This window comes from Corvus kubaryi, unplaced genomic scaffold (genome assembly GCF_017639235.1).
Source record: "Corvus kubaryi isolate FWS band 111438036 unplaced genomic scaffold, C.kubaryi_AGA036_p1.0 37266, whole genome shotgun sequence".
Taxonomy (NCBI): Eukaryota; Metazoa; Chordata; class Aves; order Passeriformes; family Corvidae; genus Corvus; species Corvus kubaryi.
This window is the reverse complement of record NW_024581081.1, coordinates 3,696,763-3,713,862: the sequence shown is the minus strand read 5'-3', so window position 1 is coordinate 3,713,862 and position 17,100 is coordinate 3,696,763. Positions and strand designations below refer to the sequence as shown.

The 17,100-nt window shown below is 40.1% G+C and overlaps 1 protein-coding gene across 4 annotated transcripts in view; it reads left to right on the top strand.

Annotated features, from left to right (window-relative positions):
- The window catches only part of RPS6KA2 (ribosomal protein S6 kinase A2), a 285,949-nt gene that overhangs the window by 246,375 nt on the left and 22,474 nt on the right, over window positions 1-17,100 (top strand). For all 4 annotated transcript variants that reach the window (XM_042025102.1, XM_042025106.1, XM_042025105.1 and 1 more), the window contains 3 exons: window positions 63-165; window positions 4,835-4,965; window positions 6,580-6,705. In XM_042025102.1, coding sequence (XP_041881036.1) covers window positions 63-165; window positions 4,835-4,965; window positions 6,580-6,705 — 360 coding nt within the window. The remainder of the gene's footprint in view (window positions 1-62; window positions 166-4,834; window positions 4,966-6,579; window positions 6,706-17,100) is intronic.

The following is a 17,100-nucleotide window of genomic DNA, read 5'->3' as shown; positions in this document are numbered from 1 at the left end:
TACCTGCAGATGCTGAGGGTGTAAACGTTGATGTTGATTGTGATCTGTTCTTCTCCTTGTAGAAACTCTACAGAAAAGAAATCAAGCCTCCTTTCAAGCCCGCAGTGGGGCGGCCAGAAGACACCTTTCATTTTGATCCAGAGTTCACGTCTCGGACCCCCACAGGTTAGTAAGGTGGCACATGGGTAAATACATCTTTTCAGTTAGTGAATTCATTCTTCCTTCCCCTCCCTATTCCAACACAGTCTAAAAGTCTGATCATCTGTGGCATTACAGGGTTTTGCCATATCCAGCAGGAAGCAAAGACTGTTTTTGCTTTTCCAACAAAAGAAGCTCATAAGTATTTCATCAGCTTCACATTAACTTGTCTTCAGGAAGGACAGATTCCACATTTTTAAAAGCAAAAATAACTATTGCTTTGCTATTTTATTACTCATCACTGCTTACGCTAGCCGAATTTAACTATTTTAAGTTACCTCAGCTTCAAAGAACTTTGCATCTCTGCAAGTTAGTATGTAATTATATATTGCATAGATGTTTTAATTATGACGTCCCACAGACTATGGACTGTTGGAAGTTAAAGTGCGGTTAAAAGCAATGAAGAATCATCAAGTTCTCAGGTCAGCAGAGTTATGCCAACAGGAAATTTCGCCCACAATATTTAGAAAATGCTTGCAGAGAGAATGTTGTTCCTGTAACTTCTATTTCCTAATAGAAATACCACACTTTTTACTCTATATACAGATGAAGGTGACTGTTGCACAAAACTCAATCTTTCCACTCTTTTAAGTGGAAAGCAAGAATATCAATAATGTCAGAGTGGTAATCCCATTTATTTTGTTGCCTCCTGCTAGACATGGATAAGTTACGTTACATTTCTGCCTGTGATATTCCTGTAAGTAGTAAGTACCTATTTATGCTTTCTAAAGTGTAAGAATTGAATTAGTTGTTGTTTGTAAAACACTTTGAAGATGGTAAGCTCTATAAATATCATGTAGTGTTGTTGTAATAACCAAGTATAAGCTTCAACCCTCAAATTGCCCCAGAACTGTTGTAGTGAGAGGGAAAGATCTGAGCTTGCATTATGAAAATGCCTACATTGTAACACGTGAATCAGAGCTGAGATTTCCAGCAGTTTTTGTTCAGGCTTATGACCTACACCATTTTTTCTTAAAACTAGCCCAAACTTCTATTCAAAGCCTGGCTCAAATTTCCTTTCACGAGGTTTGAAATAATGGTATCTACTTCAAATCTTTTGTCAGTCAGTTCCTACTTTTTTTTTCTGCAAGGTTGTGCTGACTTTTGCAAGCTATAAAAATACTAATTCTTTTTTTTCAAATGGAACATCCCCACCTGTCTCCAGTATATTTTGGTCATGTTCTGATATTCCTATTCCACTGCACAGAAGCATGATCTTTGGTAACTAGACATCTCACCCATCTGATTTTAGCTTTAATTTAGATTTCAGAGGAACTAATTTCTCTGAAATACTGGAGACTGCAAGCGAGTCTGGTCTTGAGAGATGTGTAGTCTGGTGCTGCCATGGGAAGTTCCACTGATGTGCAAAGAAGCATCAAGAGTTTGTATTGCTTTGGAAGCTCACACTTCATTCGTTTTCGTAATGCCTGGGGCTGTATTTTACACTCTGCATGTTACTACTGTTGCCTAACTAAATTTGTTATTTTGTACAAGACACTGACTTGGAAGATTTGTTTTGGGGTGGTGGCTGGGCTGGGGAGATGGCCTGCCTCAATTCTGCTTTGGGCTACCATGGGTAGTGTCCTGAGAATCAAACCATGCCTTTTCAAAATAGGTGTAATTGGAAGTGTGAATCCATTTGCGCTTCCAGAGTGATGGAAAAGCCCTGGCAGAATGGAAGAATATTTTGCAGCCCCTGACTGTTTACTGGTGGGTCAACCAGGATGAGGGAGAGCATCACAGATGTGTTCAATACTGGCTCACACTGCTGATGGAACAGAACAATAACCTCTTTTATTTTGTGGATTTTCTATCATGACATAGACCCCAAACAAAATAACCATGTTACTGTGAACATCCTCAGATAGAAAGCAGTGTAATAATTCCTGCTTCATGATCATGCAGTTGTGTTTTAATGAAGCTGCCAGAAAGACACTACCAAGCAGGGGATACAACAACATATAGTCATTTTACACTGTATTTATGAATGAGTTCTCCTGCCTGGAGGCAGGTTTATGTCAAAGTTTTGGATCCAGTAAATCTTGTCAGTCCAGTGATTTGCTGTACCTCAGAAACTTCCTTTACCCTGGAGGTTGAAACAGCCTTCTGTGGATTCTTAACCTCAGATCTAAGTGTGCCAGAGATGTGGTTTCTGACACTGACAGATCATTTATGTGGGTATAGTTTCACATCACTTTTTCTCAGAGATTTGTCCAAGTTGGAGTTGATTTTTCTGGCCACTTGCTTCCTGAATTCACCACTGTGGACCCACATCTCATTTGTGGTGACTCAGCTCCTTACAGGGAGCTGGAGGCTGAAGCAATCTAGGTTAGAAATGGTGATTTGAACATGGATCAGACCAAGATCATTCTCGTGACCCAATTTAGATTTCAGTCCACAATTGTTTGTACTGTTGCAATTGATGGGACAGCAGGCTGTAACCAGCAGGAATATTTTAGACTGACTTTTCTGCTGAGAAAAAAGTATGTAAAATTTCACCTGAAGTATCTAAATATCCTGCTTTGCAAATATGATGTTTCCCAGCCCCAGTGAAACATGATGAAGGAAATTACCTAAGAGTTTGAAGTCTTTGAAAACCCTTAAACTTAGATGCTCTAGTGGAACAAAGCATTACGACTTTTTCACAGGAGGAAAGATAACCATTATACAAGATTGGTGCTTGTAAGTGGATCTAATTCAGACATAAGAAATGATTCTGATTTATAGGGCCTAGAAAAATGATTTAGGTTTCTGAGCTGTCAGTCAGTTAACATGATTTAAACATAATTTTGCACTTAACAAAAATGTTTTAATGGGTAAATCAGTTGTTGGCAATGAATATGTAATAGTGAACACTAAATCATCAATAGTTCTTCTGCAGTATTTGCTCAAGCGATTGGCAGTGAGTTATGAAGGAACAGTTATTTTTAAATAGAGCTGACCTACCACTTCAGTTTTAGAGCTGGATCACAGCTTTTCTGAAGTTCAGAAGTGTTCAGATGTGAATTATTGTCATTCCTTTTCTTAAAAGAAACATTCTTTCCTCTTAATTAATCCCTCTTGTAAAAATCACTGTTATATATATGCCATGGTAGGAAGTATCCAGTGATGCAAGAGATCTGGTATGATTCATCCATGTATTTTTGAGGAGAGTGCCCATCAAAAACACTGAGATAAGCAAAAAGCCCACGTCATTTTACCGAAAGACAGTCTCCTCCATCTGAACTCTTACTTGCTGGGCAGTAAGAACAGACTGACTCCTGACTCTGACTCCTGTCAAAGCTGAGGAAGCTTTGTGATGAGAAACAGAATTAGCTGCCGTCTCAGTTTGTTTATTCCCAAGCAGATCTATTGGTTTTACCAAATTCTGACTTCAGTTCCTCTGTTCATTTGACCGGTAGATTTATACAGGGAGTGTGCACACTAAGAAGTACACATTCTCACGTATTTTCAGGGCCTCAAGCAGGTGAGTCAGATATAAGGCTCAGTGGGGATGAATTTTCTTTAGATAACTGGGTATTTACACACTTTTCTACAAGGAAATAGCTTTCTAAAGAAAGTTTAGCTGTAACTTTGTCATGGTAAATCACATGGTGCATTGGAGGAAATGCGAAAAGGAGAAAAAAAAAAACCAACACAATCCCCCCCCCCCCCCAATAAAAAAAAAGGTTGGCAAATTTTACTGCTATAGGTTTTATAATACCCAGCCAGTTACCAAGGAATGGTTTACAAAGTGATTCTTCTTGCTTAGGAAAATACCTGGGATAAAACATACATAGGGGAGAAAGATCTCTTTAAACCTTTCAAGAATTTTAAGTGAAGCACAGCTCTTCTCGTTTCATCATGCTGCTTCTCTCACTGAGCAGTGCTGCAGGTATGAAGAATTGCTCTCTGGTTATTTCATTCCAAAGGTAGAATAATTCAGGATTTTTTGAACTTCGGTGATTCCTTCCCTCCTTTTGCCATGTCAGGGGAAGGAATGGGGAGAAAATCTCCATGAAAGTTAGTTAAAACAATCCTAGTTGTTTTGTTCACCTGAGGACAAGTCAGCCACTGCCTTTCCTGGAGTAGGTCCCAGCTCCTAAAGCTGCTCCAGAAGATTCCTATAAGGCTGCAAACCACCACTACTGGAGTATTGTGCTTTTACATTGGTTTCATGTCTTCCTGGTATTCTCCTGACCCAGCATGACACTTCAGTCTTTGTAATTTCTGTAGTCAAGTCGTGCTGCAAAGGACAGATACAGCAGCCTGTAGCTTTCTTCCACTCCCTGGAGAACCTCTGCTGAGCCCTGCAGGGTGCCCTGCCCCTGTCTCTCTCCTGTCTCTCCGAGCCTCTCTGCCCTGTGCCTTCTCTCTCTCTGTGCACAGGTAGTACTTTGCCTAAGAATGAACATGCACTGTGAAAAAAACCCTGTATCCAAGAAGAGACATCCTTGCAAAAATCCCCCGGCATTGTTCAAATCCAGAGGAAAAGAATGGAGAAGGCACACCAAAGCCTTGATATTCCCATGTGTCTGCCAGTTTATCAGATCTGCTGTTGACTGGCAGGGGTGGCTTTGTCTGTTGTGGTGCCATGCTATTGCATTTTTGTTCTTTTGTGCAGCTCATGAGGCTATTTTCTTCCCTTCTTCTACAGATTCCCCAGGTGTTCCTCCAAGTGCCAATGCTCATCATCTTTTCAGAGGATTCAGCTTTGTTGCCTCTAACTTGGTGCAGGAGCCTGCACAGCAAGATGTGCACAAAATCACTGTTCACCCAATTGTGCAGGTACTGATGCTGGTTACATTTCACATCTGATGTGCAGATACGTATGTGCATAGTGTATTTAAGCTGCCTAAGGTTCTCACTGGTATTTCACAGCTACCTAGTGTAGGAAGGAGGTGTTTTACATGCAGCATGTAGGTGGTGGAAAACGAGAATTTTTCCCCAAAGGCTTTTATGTATAAAATGTTCCTCACCACCTTTGCAAAGGAAATAGGAGCTTCACTTTGTCACAAATAAAATGAAAAGTACTTCTCAATACCTGAAACAGGATTCCAGTTTTGCATGCAGGGTGGGTAATGACGTGTTTTTTCACTGAATGCATGTCATTCTCAACAGTTTTGTCTTGGATTATATGACACAGTCTGTGCTGGCAAAGGGGTTTGATGGACTACAGCTACAGGCTCCCAGAGACACAGAGCCCAAGCTCCTGGGTGTAAGAGGCCACCCTACTCCTGTTGCTAGTGCACAAAAACCTGGGTGTACTCACCTAAACCAGGGTGGCTTGATGGGGGAACATGCCAGACACTTGGTTCTTTTCTGCCATTACCCTAAAAAAATACATCCAGCTGTACTTTAAACCAGAAATAAATTGCTACAAAAGGTTCAATACATCAGAGGAAAAGCAAATGACGAGAAAGAACTGAGCTGCTTAAAGATGCAGCCAATATTCTCACTAGGGAAAAGCCCCTTTTCTTACCCACAGCCACAGGTATACATGCCTCAAGGAGGGAGACCCTGCCTATGGTTTTCATAGGTTTTCATCTCTATTTTAATTATTTACAGTGGAATATGTCATACTCTTAAAGATGCTCTTATGCAACAGTAAGTGAAATGTTACCCAAGCAATTACATCCCAGAAATGTTATATATATTTCTGTGATTTAATTTGTAAAAATATAATACTAACACATGCATGTCTTATGATTTAGCAGGTTCTGTGTGGACTTTGCTAGCAAGGTTACACTTCTAGACAGAGGATTCTTGGAGGATTTTTAGAGGTGCTGGTCATTTCTTGAGTCCTGGGATGGAATTTGCAGCAAAGCCTCAGATTTGGGATTCACCATTGAACCAGTCTACCTGCCCAGACATTTTCCAAATATGAATTAAGGACTTAAAATAGTAACTTCTCTCTCACAGAGAAACCACAGATAAACATATTCTAGACAGGACCTCCAGTGATCTGGAGGTGCTCCCATATATGGGGTATCTCTCTTGAAGACTGTGAAGCTATTAATATTTTATAAGTTATCTGCCCCTCAGTTTATATTGTCAAGATATGTGGGTTTGTCAGGAGATTTGGCCCCACAGTTTTCTATGAATTTCTAATAGATAGTGATTTTCTGCATTCCAAAAGTAGTTTAGGAAATCACTGTGGTTTTGCCGCTATTTCTACATGGACAACTCCATCTTATGGACTGGAAAAAGGTAAAAAGGGAAGAGACACACTTATTTGTTTAAGTAAAGGGCTTCATAATTTTTTAACTGGACTTAGAAAAGCTGCTAAGGACAAGAGAGTTCTGCGAAGGAGAGATCAAGCACCTCCATCAAGAGGAGGCTAGCCTTTGCTTTTACATACCCCTGTCCTGATTACCTTGTTTCTTTTGTCTTTCCCTATAGCAGTTACATGGGAACAACATTCATTTTACTGATGGATACGAGATCAAGGAGGACATAGGAATTGGCTCCTATTCAGTGTGCAAGAGATGTGTTCATAAAGCTACAGAAACAGAGTTTGCAGTGAAGGTAAGAAAGCCTCTGGTAAATGCCAGAAATGCAGCTGAGACTGCTCTGCCAGCCTGGGCAGCAGTGGAGTCACTGGATTTTTTGTTGGCTTATTTCTTGTTGCTGGGTGTTGCTTGGGACTTTTTCTGTTTTGTAAGATGGCAGGTTTCATGATAAGTTTTATTTTTTTTCACACTTCAGTCTCACCACATAGAATTCCTCAGTGGAAAAAACCTTTTAATCACTTCAGCTGTGCTCCTTGCAAACTGAATAAGATTTACATATCCTACACTGAATCCTACTACATCATAATTTAAAAAAATCACATATAAAATTATTGCAAAGTTGAATCATGATTTATTCTTCTTTCTCAAGTTGTATAGATCTGACTTTTTTGTTGTAATTAGACAGATTTTTCAGTGAAAACCATGACCACATACAAAAATTCAGATTTCTTTTTTTTCTTCTTACATTCAAAACAAATGCTATCAAAATGAGCAAGTCGATCTTCAGCCGAAATTTAAAATATTGATTTAGGTGGGCATTAAAGACAAGTCAGTGAACTTCAGACTTGGTCAAGCAGCAGTGGATAAAACAGAGTCACCTCAGCCACTGAGGCCAGGAAGCAGCTAAGATGAGGGAACCTTTTCCTACAGGGAAGAACTTCAGTAGAACTACTTTGCAAGGCCATGCTCAGAGCACTGTCATAATCTCTATTCAGGGCTGCTGAATGAACAGCATGCAGCCATTTCAGCAGGCAGTACAGACCAGGGTATGTGGCAAGTGGTTGTGAGATTGCAGCTCAGAGGAAGAGTTCCAAAAGTGCACTTTCCTTTAAGGAAAAGTGTAGCAATGAAAACACTCGTATGTTAGAACAGTATTTCATGTTTTTGTTCTTGTACCAAGAAGGGACAAGATTAGATTATAACAAGGAATTTGAGAAGACAGGGGAAGTTAGGTCAGATCCTTTCACTCTGCAGCATCTCATGGGAACAGATTGCAGTTCATAGAGAAGTGTATTTACCAAACTTGCACTAAATGAAGGGATCTAGCCAACTGCCACTCTACTTTAGTTATTTTAAAATTTTAGAAAAGAGATGTAAATTTTGCTAATAAATGAGATTGTGTCTTTGCTATTCAGTGAGATGATGAGACCTTAAGGAAGTGATCCAAACTGCAGTTCATGAGATAAATTACCTCCAGACAGCCAATAGAATAAGATTAAATATTTTATTTAGTCTTACTTTCCACTGCTAGACTGATGACAATGCAGTATCCGTGAAAATCCATGAAAATTTTCATGTTTCCTCATGGTGGCCACAAAAATCTGGAAAACACTATTAACCTACAATCTGTTGATGTCACTGTTCAAACAATGGTTGATTTCTCTGCGCTACACCATAATCAGGAACATAGACTTACCAGCAGATCTGTGGGCTTGCAAATGAATATGCTACTATTTTTATTTCTAATGAATGAAAAAATCTGGTTTTTTCAGTGCCCAGGTAATTTGTCAACAGATGGCATTATGTTATAATAGGTATGAGTTCTGTATAATTTAAATACATCCATGATGAACAAAATGTATGCTAAATTAAAGTAAAAACTTTAATAATTCATTTGTATCAAGTATTGTGGACAGATTTATCAGTGTAATACAGCCACTGGGAAACCAAAATAGAAAAACTTCATCCCTCGAAGAAGTCTGCATGCCCAAATCTGACAGGGTCCAGCATGCTCAGCAGCTGGGTGTTTGGGGTACCTCAGAGGATCCAGAAAAAAAGCCAAGGCATGGAGACACTCAAAACTCCAGAAGAGTTCAGCACTGTGGTTCAGCACTAGGTTTATGCTCTTTCCCTTTTTTTAATATTTTCTCTTTTTACTTCTTCCTCCACTTCTTACAACTCTTTTCTTGTCATGTAAATGCGTCTTGATTTTGACTGCCAGTGTAGGCAACATGTGCAGCATCTTAGTTTCTGACACAGTGTGAGTCAAATGTGTAGCACAGATTTGGGGTTGGAGACAGTTGGTGGGTTTCTGTTTATTCTCTTTCCAGCACATTTAGTGCTGCCTCTTTGACTATTACTCCTACCAATATATTAATTTTACTTTTCTTTCAATTTTATTGTAATTTCATAATGAGATTATATCATTTTGTTGTCAGAGTAGCTCGCTTTCAAAAAAATTGCACAATGCCACCCATTTCAAGTAATTAGATAGCACAGGAGTCGCAACAGATATTATCATAATTATATATCAGTCCCTTTTGACATGCATCCTTTAACTCTCTCTATAAAAATCACTGTAATTAGGCTCTTTTCATTTGTGTTAGTAAGTATAATTTTCCCAGTGTTCTCAAGTACCTAACGTTCACAGGAAAAAGTATCTGCAGTGATAGTTTATGTGATAGGCAGCAGCCCCACTTGCCTTGCACCACCTCATTAAAAGCTCCCTCTTTCAGATGAACTGCCAACACGTCAGAGAATAGCATCCTGTCTCCCCCAGGGGAGGCTGGTGGTAGGGAAGGAGTTAGGGAAATTATGTGGTGGCATCACTGCGGAAGACACACATCATGTCACTGTGGAAGTAAATAATCCTTCAATGCAGACTGCCACTCACCTTATTTACTATTATTGTGTGGTGTCTTACTGAGACAGGAAATTACCTGGCCAGAGTAACTTGAGTCAGAGCTACAGTCAGAAAAGCAAAACCTTTCCTAGCCCAGAAGGAGAATATATTTATTAAAATGGAAAATCATCCCTTTTCCTTTTGATGGCCATCTGCTACTAATTGGGGGCATCTTGTAGAAATAATTAGATGTATAGCAGTGCAAAGAAGTTCTTTGCTGGTGTTGTAAAAGCATCTGAACAGATCTGGAATTTCACTCTTTTCAGAGCTCATTGAGACTAGGCACGTTGCTCACTGAGGAGCTTTTGGAATTTTCCCCAGACACTTCTCAGCACCTGTAGGCAGCTGTACTGCCTTTGTAAATCCAGTCCTGGAGCCTGCTGAAGAAGAGAATTTTCTTGCAACCTATTCCCTCTTCTTCTGTGTCATCTGTAAAAATGAAATGCTAATAATAAACTCTAAAGCTATTTTAGACATGCCCTCAGGCTCCTAAGTGCAGTATTTCAGAATTCAGACATATCTCCACTTCTGAGAGCATTTCACTACCATGCTAGAGAAAAAACCCTGTAGACAGTCAGATTTCGTGCCAGCTGAGTCTACTCTGAAACTAATAGGCAGCTATCTAGGTCAGTGCAGGTAGATGTTGGTTTAGCAAGTCCATGTGTCATATTCTACTGCACGTACGTACTCTGAGGAGCTTTTAAAATTTTACTCTTAACTTTCCTTCCGTCTCATTCTCTGGTGAAAAAAAGTAAAAAGTTCTGAAACACAAGTAAGTATTTGTTAATTTTTCTGAATCACAGAATGTTCTTAGTTGGATGCTTCCTAAGACTCTGGTAGAAAGAAGATAGACGGGAAAACAAGTGTTTCTCTGATGGACCTCTATTGTGTTACAGATTCTTCTGCTATGATATTGATCATCTTGACTACAGCAGGCCTAATGATTTTCAATAGCAAAGAGAACTGGCATTGTCATAGTCACATACTTCACATGGGTGTATATGTAATGGTGAGGTCAGGAGCAAAGGAAAATCAGATCGAAGTATTAAGGCACATCAGTATCTATAGAAAATAAGTTAATTAAGTAAGAGAATGATGCTAGAGGAGACGGGAGGGGTTTCTGTGGGTGGAAGAAAGTTTGCAATGGAAGCCTAAACAGATTAAGAGCTCTTGTTTGGAGTTCAGAGCTCTCGGTGAATCAGATTTTGCAAAACCTGCCAGAGATGTGATGCAATTAGCATATTCCAAATGTTTTTCTTTACTTAAAACTATTGCACAGCTTTCAAGCTTGGAGCGCTAATGAAGCTTTCAAGCTGGATTTTTGGATCTGCTTCTTACTGACACCAGATTAAGTAAGTTAGAAAAGGACTTGATTTCATCTCCCTGTTTCTGAAAGTTTATCTATTTAGATTGACTCCTGACCCCCAGGAGAGATTACTGGTGGATAATAGCCAAGTAGAAATTTCTGCTGCTGGGCCAGTTCTACCCCCAGTCCTGCCCCAGACATTGCAGAGGTGGGTGGCTTAGGTGCCAGATTCAACAGCTTGATATCAACCGCCTTCTTCTCCAGGTCAAAAGAATATCCAACTGGTTAAGTCTTGTGGGTTTTTAGTCCCTTCATGCTGTTAGAGACAGGGCAAACAACTAGGTAAAAACACAGGATAAATATTTTTCCCTCCTTTGAAGAAGAAACATATAGTAGAGACCGACCCAGTTGACAAGTCCAATTTTGCAGATGCCAATATTACAGTGGAATTTGGATCTTGAAACACATGTGAATCTCATGACTTTTTCCTATCTCTGTAATGTATTAACCAGCTGTTTGGCTCCAGATGTTCCACAGTTCTGAGCAAAGCCAAAGTTTGCATCTATGTCTGCCACTGGGATACAAGTTAGTTTGTGCTAGAGTCTGAGTAAATCGTACAGCTCATGTATCATTCTGGTAATTGCAAAGCACTGAAAGCACATCTATCTAGCATGTTTTGGTATGTGCAGACTGGAGAGAAGGCACATTTTAATTAGCTACAAAAATTCAATACCAGCAGAGAGGTGATGTCAACATGCTGTCAATAAACAGAGATCATGAGAGCTAGTGTTAGCAGGCCTGTGTAATCGAACTGGTTGTATACGTCTATTTATTTGTAGTAACAGTGAGTGACATAGTCACTAAAATCCGTCTAAATTCCAGAGTTTATTCATAATTCCCTTAAACTTCATTTTCCTCTTCCATTGATGTTCCCGGTCTTGATTTGGTTGTTTTGACGTGGTTAGTGTAAGTAGATAAAATTGCACAGTAATCTGAAGGCAGGAGGTTCCACAGTAGTATTTAGTGGCTCTACATTTTCTCCTTAACCTGTACTATGGTTAGGTCAGGAGTTTGGTGCTGAATGCAGTAAAGAAAATAGGAATCTTATTTAGTGAAATAAAAAAACCAGTCCAAACATCATTAAATCTCCTTGAAAGTTAAGGTGTCTGTAGATCTAGAGAGATTTGCTTAAAATTGTCTCTCCTTAACCATAGAAAGTCGCTAAAGTGAAAGAGACAGTGAAAATTTCAGGGAAGGCTCTGTATCAATTCTTGTCTGTTTGGGAGGTACCTAGTGTCTGCTGGAAAATGGATAAATATATCAGTATATAAATAGGCAGGTCAATGGAAAGTTTACTGACTGACCTCAGATTTCTTGGCCCTGAGTCTGCCAGCTTGTCAAACCAGCTGCTTGTCATCTACTGCTTGTCCAGCCTTTTCCTCCCTCTGCCTGCACCAGAACATGGTACAGGGGTCAGGCCCCAGGGTATGTGCAGCAATCTCCAGGTCAGAACCACTGGTAATGCATCCCCTTTAAATTTAGCTTTGAAATTTAGCAGAAGTTCCTGCTGGTGGAGCAGAGCACTATCAAGACTCTGAAAGAGAGACGATGGGCTGAATGGGCATGGATCAGATGCTGAGGTGCTGTCTCAGTTCTCCTTCACTCCCTAGTAATGCAAGCCCCCCTTGACTTTGCTGGGTGGCTGTCACAATCAGGTTTGTATGGGTAAGGGTAGGCCTCTGTCACATCTTGCACTTGGGGAAAAAATCGCATCAGGAAGAATATAATGTTATATAAAAGAACTTCATTATCGAACCTGTTAGCCAAGTGAAGGGAAATAAGAATGTCAGCCATGCTTCTGGAAGCCCCTAACTGTCCTTGCTCTTCCCCAAGATGGCTTATCAAATTATCTGTGAAGAGCAAATTTTTTGCCTCTGCAAGATCATACTAACCATTCTGAAAGATACTTTCTAATATTTTATTGAGAAAGTGTCTCTGACTGCAATCTTCCCAAAATTTTTCATTACTATTTGCTTTCCTTCCCTGAATACGTAATGCAACTGCTCAGTGTTTTCAAATAATTCATAGGATGGAAATACAAATATTTGAATACCACCATCAGACAAGCATTTCATAAATATGTTGCTAGTGTAGTTACAGTTTTATTAATAAAATTCTTATGCAGACCTATAGATTTCTATCTTACTAACATGTTTGCATATAAATGAGTTTTTCTTGTAGTACCTGAGTAGGAATACTGAACTCTGTGAGATCATGCGCTCTTTTGGTATCCATGATTTAAGATAGAATATAAGCAAATTAGAGAAAATCTGTAACAGAAAATATGCAAGAATTGCAAGGCAAGCTCTACCAAGAGAGCTACAAATACGTGTGATGTAAGACAGACAAGAGCCCAGAGGAATGCAATCAAAATCTATAAATATCTCTAAGGTGATATAAATGATGGATGACAACCATTTGGCTGCTAAAGACAGCAAAGGAAGACAGAATGTCTTGAAGCTAAAAAAGGGATTTTCAGGGGAAAAAAAAGTCTGATTGTGAGAGCAGTTGGTAAAGCAGACTCTTCAAGGAGATGACCTAGACATCTTCCCCCTCACATGCCAAGAAGTTGGGTTTCTCATATTAGTGGAAATGTAGCCTTACAAAATGCAGGGTCAGAGGTACAAGATCCCTTCTTACCTTGATAAACTGCAGAGAACACTTACCAGGTTCTCCCATGGAATTTGGTTTATAAAGCTGGGCATCAGGAAATAATGTGGCCCAGACACCTAAGGAAAAGATGGTTTTGAGTGTCTGAAGCACACGCAAGCTTCTTGGCAGCGGGGCACCGGATTCTGTAGCCTATAGAGTGCCATGTAGGAGATACAGGCTTCAGAGCAGATTTAAGCACAAATCTTTGTCCTTCTTTGAATTGGCATAGGGAGGGTTGTTTTCCAGAGCGCTCTGCAAAGAAACCAGCATTAATAGCCCTAATAAGGGCTAGTTACCATACTAAGAGAGGTTACGAACAGCATGGAGGGTGTCCTCTAGATGTGATGGAAAGAGAAAATGATTTACAGGACAATGGATGAAGCATCAAAGGGTGATAGATTATTATTGTCTATGAGGATCTTATGTCTGATCTGTGACAGTCTTTTTGAAGGCTATTTTGGTTTTCCCACTTCAAAAACTTTTATCAAAGGACCTAACTTCCACACTGGACCAGAGCAGTTCTGTACATTCACCATAACAGGAGGCAACATAGCATATTTTATATGGCATCCTCATTTTTTAAGATTTGGGGTTTCTGAAATACCTGCAAAAACTTCAACGAGTCTCACTTTTCTATTGTTTTGATTTGAGTTCGGATAGGAGTTGGACTCAATGATCCTGATGGGGTCAGGATTTTTGGGCTGAATGGGGTCAAAGCATTGCTTAAGTCTTAACAAAATAATCAGAGAGGGCAGGTAGAAATACAGAAACATGTGCAGGTCACCTCTTAATCTCAGCTTTGAAGCAAATATTAAATGTGTAGTGGTTGTACATCTTTGGTTTAAGGATTCCTGCAGCCTCCCTCCCGCTTCATCACAAAGCTTACAGTGTCTCTTTCCTTGGCATGGCTGAACCTCTGAAGAATGTGAGATTATGGTATTTCTCGCTGCTAACTAGATCTTTTCTGAGACCTAGGATCAGGCAGCGACTTTTCTACAGCTTAATAATATGATGTTTCTCTTTGCTAGTTTGCTTGCCAAATACCGAAAGTATTTTGGACAGAATTTGGTCCTTTGTGCCTCTGTTTCTCTTTTGGGGACATCCAAACTATGCTTCTTGTATTTGTCTTCCGTACTGACGTAATAATTTTCCCCCTTTGTAAATTCTGAATATGATACACTGGTTTCCATCCCTGAAGCTTTTTGTAGAAGAAGGTGGGAGCAGTGCTGCAGTTATTTGATGGACTGAAAACTCATCAGTCTGATCCAAGGACAATGTGCTGAGCAGAGCAGACTGAAACAGTGCAGAGCCTTTCCACCAAGCTATTCTGCCTCCAAAACTGAAGACTTCTCCCTAGAATGAGCTTTTCTGTTTCACGGGTGCTATTGAAATAAATTTGTTACTGTTTCTGCTCTGCTTGGAAAATGTCTGCTACCCTATAAGTGCTAATTAACAAGAACAGTTAATTAACAGTTCCAGCTGACAGCTTAGGAGTGCTAAGTCAGCAAACAGTGTCAGCAAGTGGGCATGCTCTGTGTGCAGAAGTGTTTAATGTCTCACCTGCACAGCTTGATTGGATGGGCAGTCCTTATTTCAGAAAAGTATTGCTAATTAGGCCTGTTTCTTCTAATAGTCGTTTCTCTATTTTCCTGAAAGATTTAAACATGGATGGAGGGAATGAATTTCTGGAGCTAATCAAAACTAATAGCACAGCAAATAGTCCCTCAGAAACTATGAGGCTTGGAAAAGTTCTCCTTGGAGACATCTTAAATGTAAAATTATACCATGTTCTTTTAAATAATATTAGCCTTTCTGCAGTGATTTTCATCCAGCTTGAGTTATTTGACATCAAAAAAGGAACGAAATTAAAACAGATGCTTGGCATGAATAGAGCTTATTTTTAGAAGGAAATATTACTGAGATGGAAACCTGTACGTTTTCCAGCAGCACAGAATTGCAGGAAACTCTCTCTGTGATACTTTCTTTGGAATTAGTATTGTAGATGAAACTGTCAGGTTGAAATCTCTGTGTGCTGTCACACCTCCTTTTTTCAGAAGAGAAGCAAATCCCACCTATAGTCACTTCCACTAGTGGTGCCCTGAATTTTCAAATACATCACAGTGTAGATATAATGTGCAAAGGGACACAAAATTAATTCTCCCTTTGCTCATCCCTCACTTCTCAGAAAAGTAAAGGATTTTTACAGGGACTATCACATCACACTATGTAATGAGTCTTTTCTTAAAGGAGATTAACCCATGCTTACTCTCCAAACAGACTATAGAAAAAAACATTATATAACAGAAAATAAAGCAGCTTTTAAAAGTGTATAGAACTCTCTTCCTCCTCCATGCTTTTTTCACAAAGCCATTAGAACTTCCCTAGTATTGGTCAAAAGGAGCTTTACATCATCTCACTGCCTAAACACACTGGCAGCCTCAGCTGTGGCTGTACAAGTTGTGACAGTGCCCAGGTGTCTGCCCTACCTTCTGCTGGACTTTATGTTGCTGGAGAAGCAGACTGGGACTTGTACCAGTAGCTCAGCTGCCTCAGTTCACACTCTGGTATCTCAGTTTCAGCTGCCAGGAAAGGTCACTTGGGGCAGCTGAAGACAGAGCAGAGGCTTATCCCATTTGGGACTGGGGGGAAAAAGAGCTATGGCTTATGCCTCTGCAGCATGACCCAACAAAACTCCTAATTCAAAGCTTCTCAACCTACTTTTTATCTATTCCCGTGCTGCAGGGTGTGCCTTCAATGCTTCCCCGTGTTTGTGGGTTTCGTTGTGGAATGAATCTATAAAATAAAATGGAGAATGTTTGCTGCAGTCCGTGGTCGTGGCACACACCATGGTGTTAAGGGTTAAAACACTGTGACAGTCTTGGGTGCATTCAGCTTCCCCAGGAAGGAAGTTGGCTACAATCACCCATTTCAGTTGACATGATCAGACAGCTTTTGAGTCTTGTCTCACTTAAAGAGAAGAATCAAGTCAGAGCCAAGCAAATGTTTTAATACAGTCTTGTTTGGCCATTAAAGATGCACAAAGTCCTTTCTCCCCGCCACAGAAAGACCCAACAGAGCAGTTTCCAGAGCTGGTTTCTGGCTAGCTCCAGCTTAACCTGGCCAGAGCCCCATCTTTTTCCTCAGTTTCATATCACTACTCTTCCCATCATCTCATGTTTCTTTTCTGTCCTCTTTCTCGCTCTCTTGCTTTTCTCTCACTTTTTCTTTTAGGCTGTTCACTTTCCAGACAGCAAAGGCAGTTACACTGTCTCCTCCCACCGCTTGCCTTTTTCCAATCTCACAACTGTAGTGATGGAGAACTCCATGTGAGAAACACAGCCATTCTCCCTTCTTCTTGTGCACAGTCGTTCAGGTTAATTTCAGTGTTTGAAAAGGCAATTTGTATTAGCAGGGCTGGTTCAGGGAAAGCAGATTAGGGAGTGCTCACACGTACTGTTTCTTTGGCAGGGCTGTAAAGGCTGTAAGCCCCAGCTGGTGGGTGGTATCAAACAGCTGAAGGCTCCAACATTTGCTAGTGGCATAACTAGGTCCAGAAGAAGAGATTTATCTACACAGCTGGAAGCATGCAAATACCTTCACAAAAAGGCAACAAGCAAGTATATAGATATACTGTCTATTTAGTTGCTGCGCCAATTTCAGCAAGGCTTTACCCACACAGAATTTTACTGATACTTTCTTTTATACTCATCAGTCTGCTCTGGCAAGGCTAAAGCCATTGAAAACCCATTAGTAAAAGAGAATTGGATGAT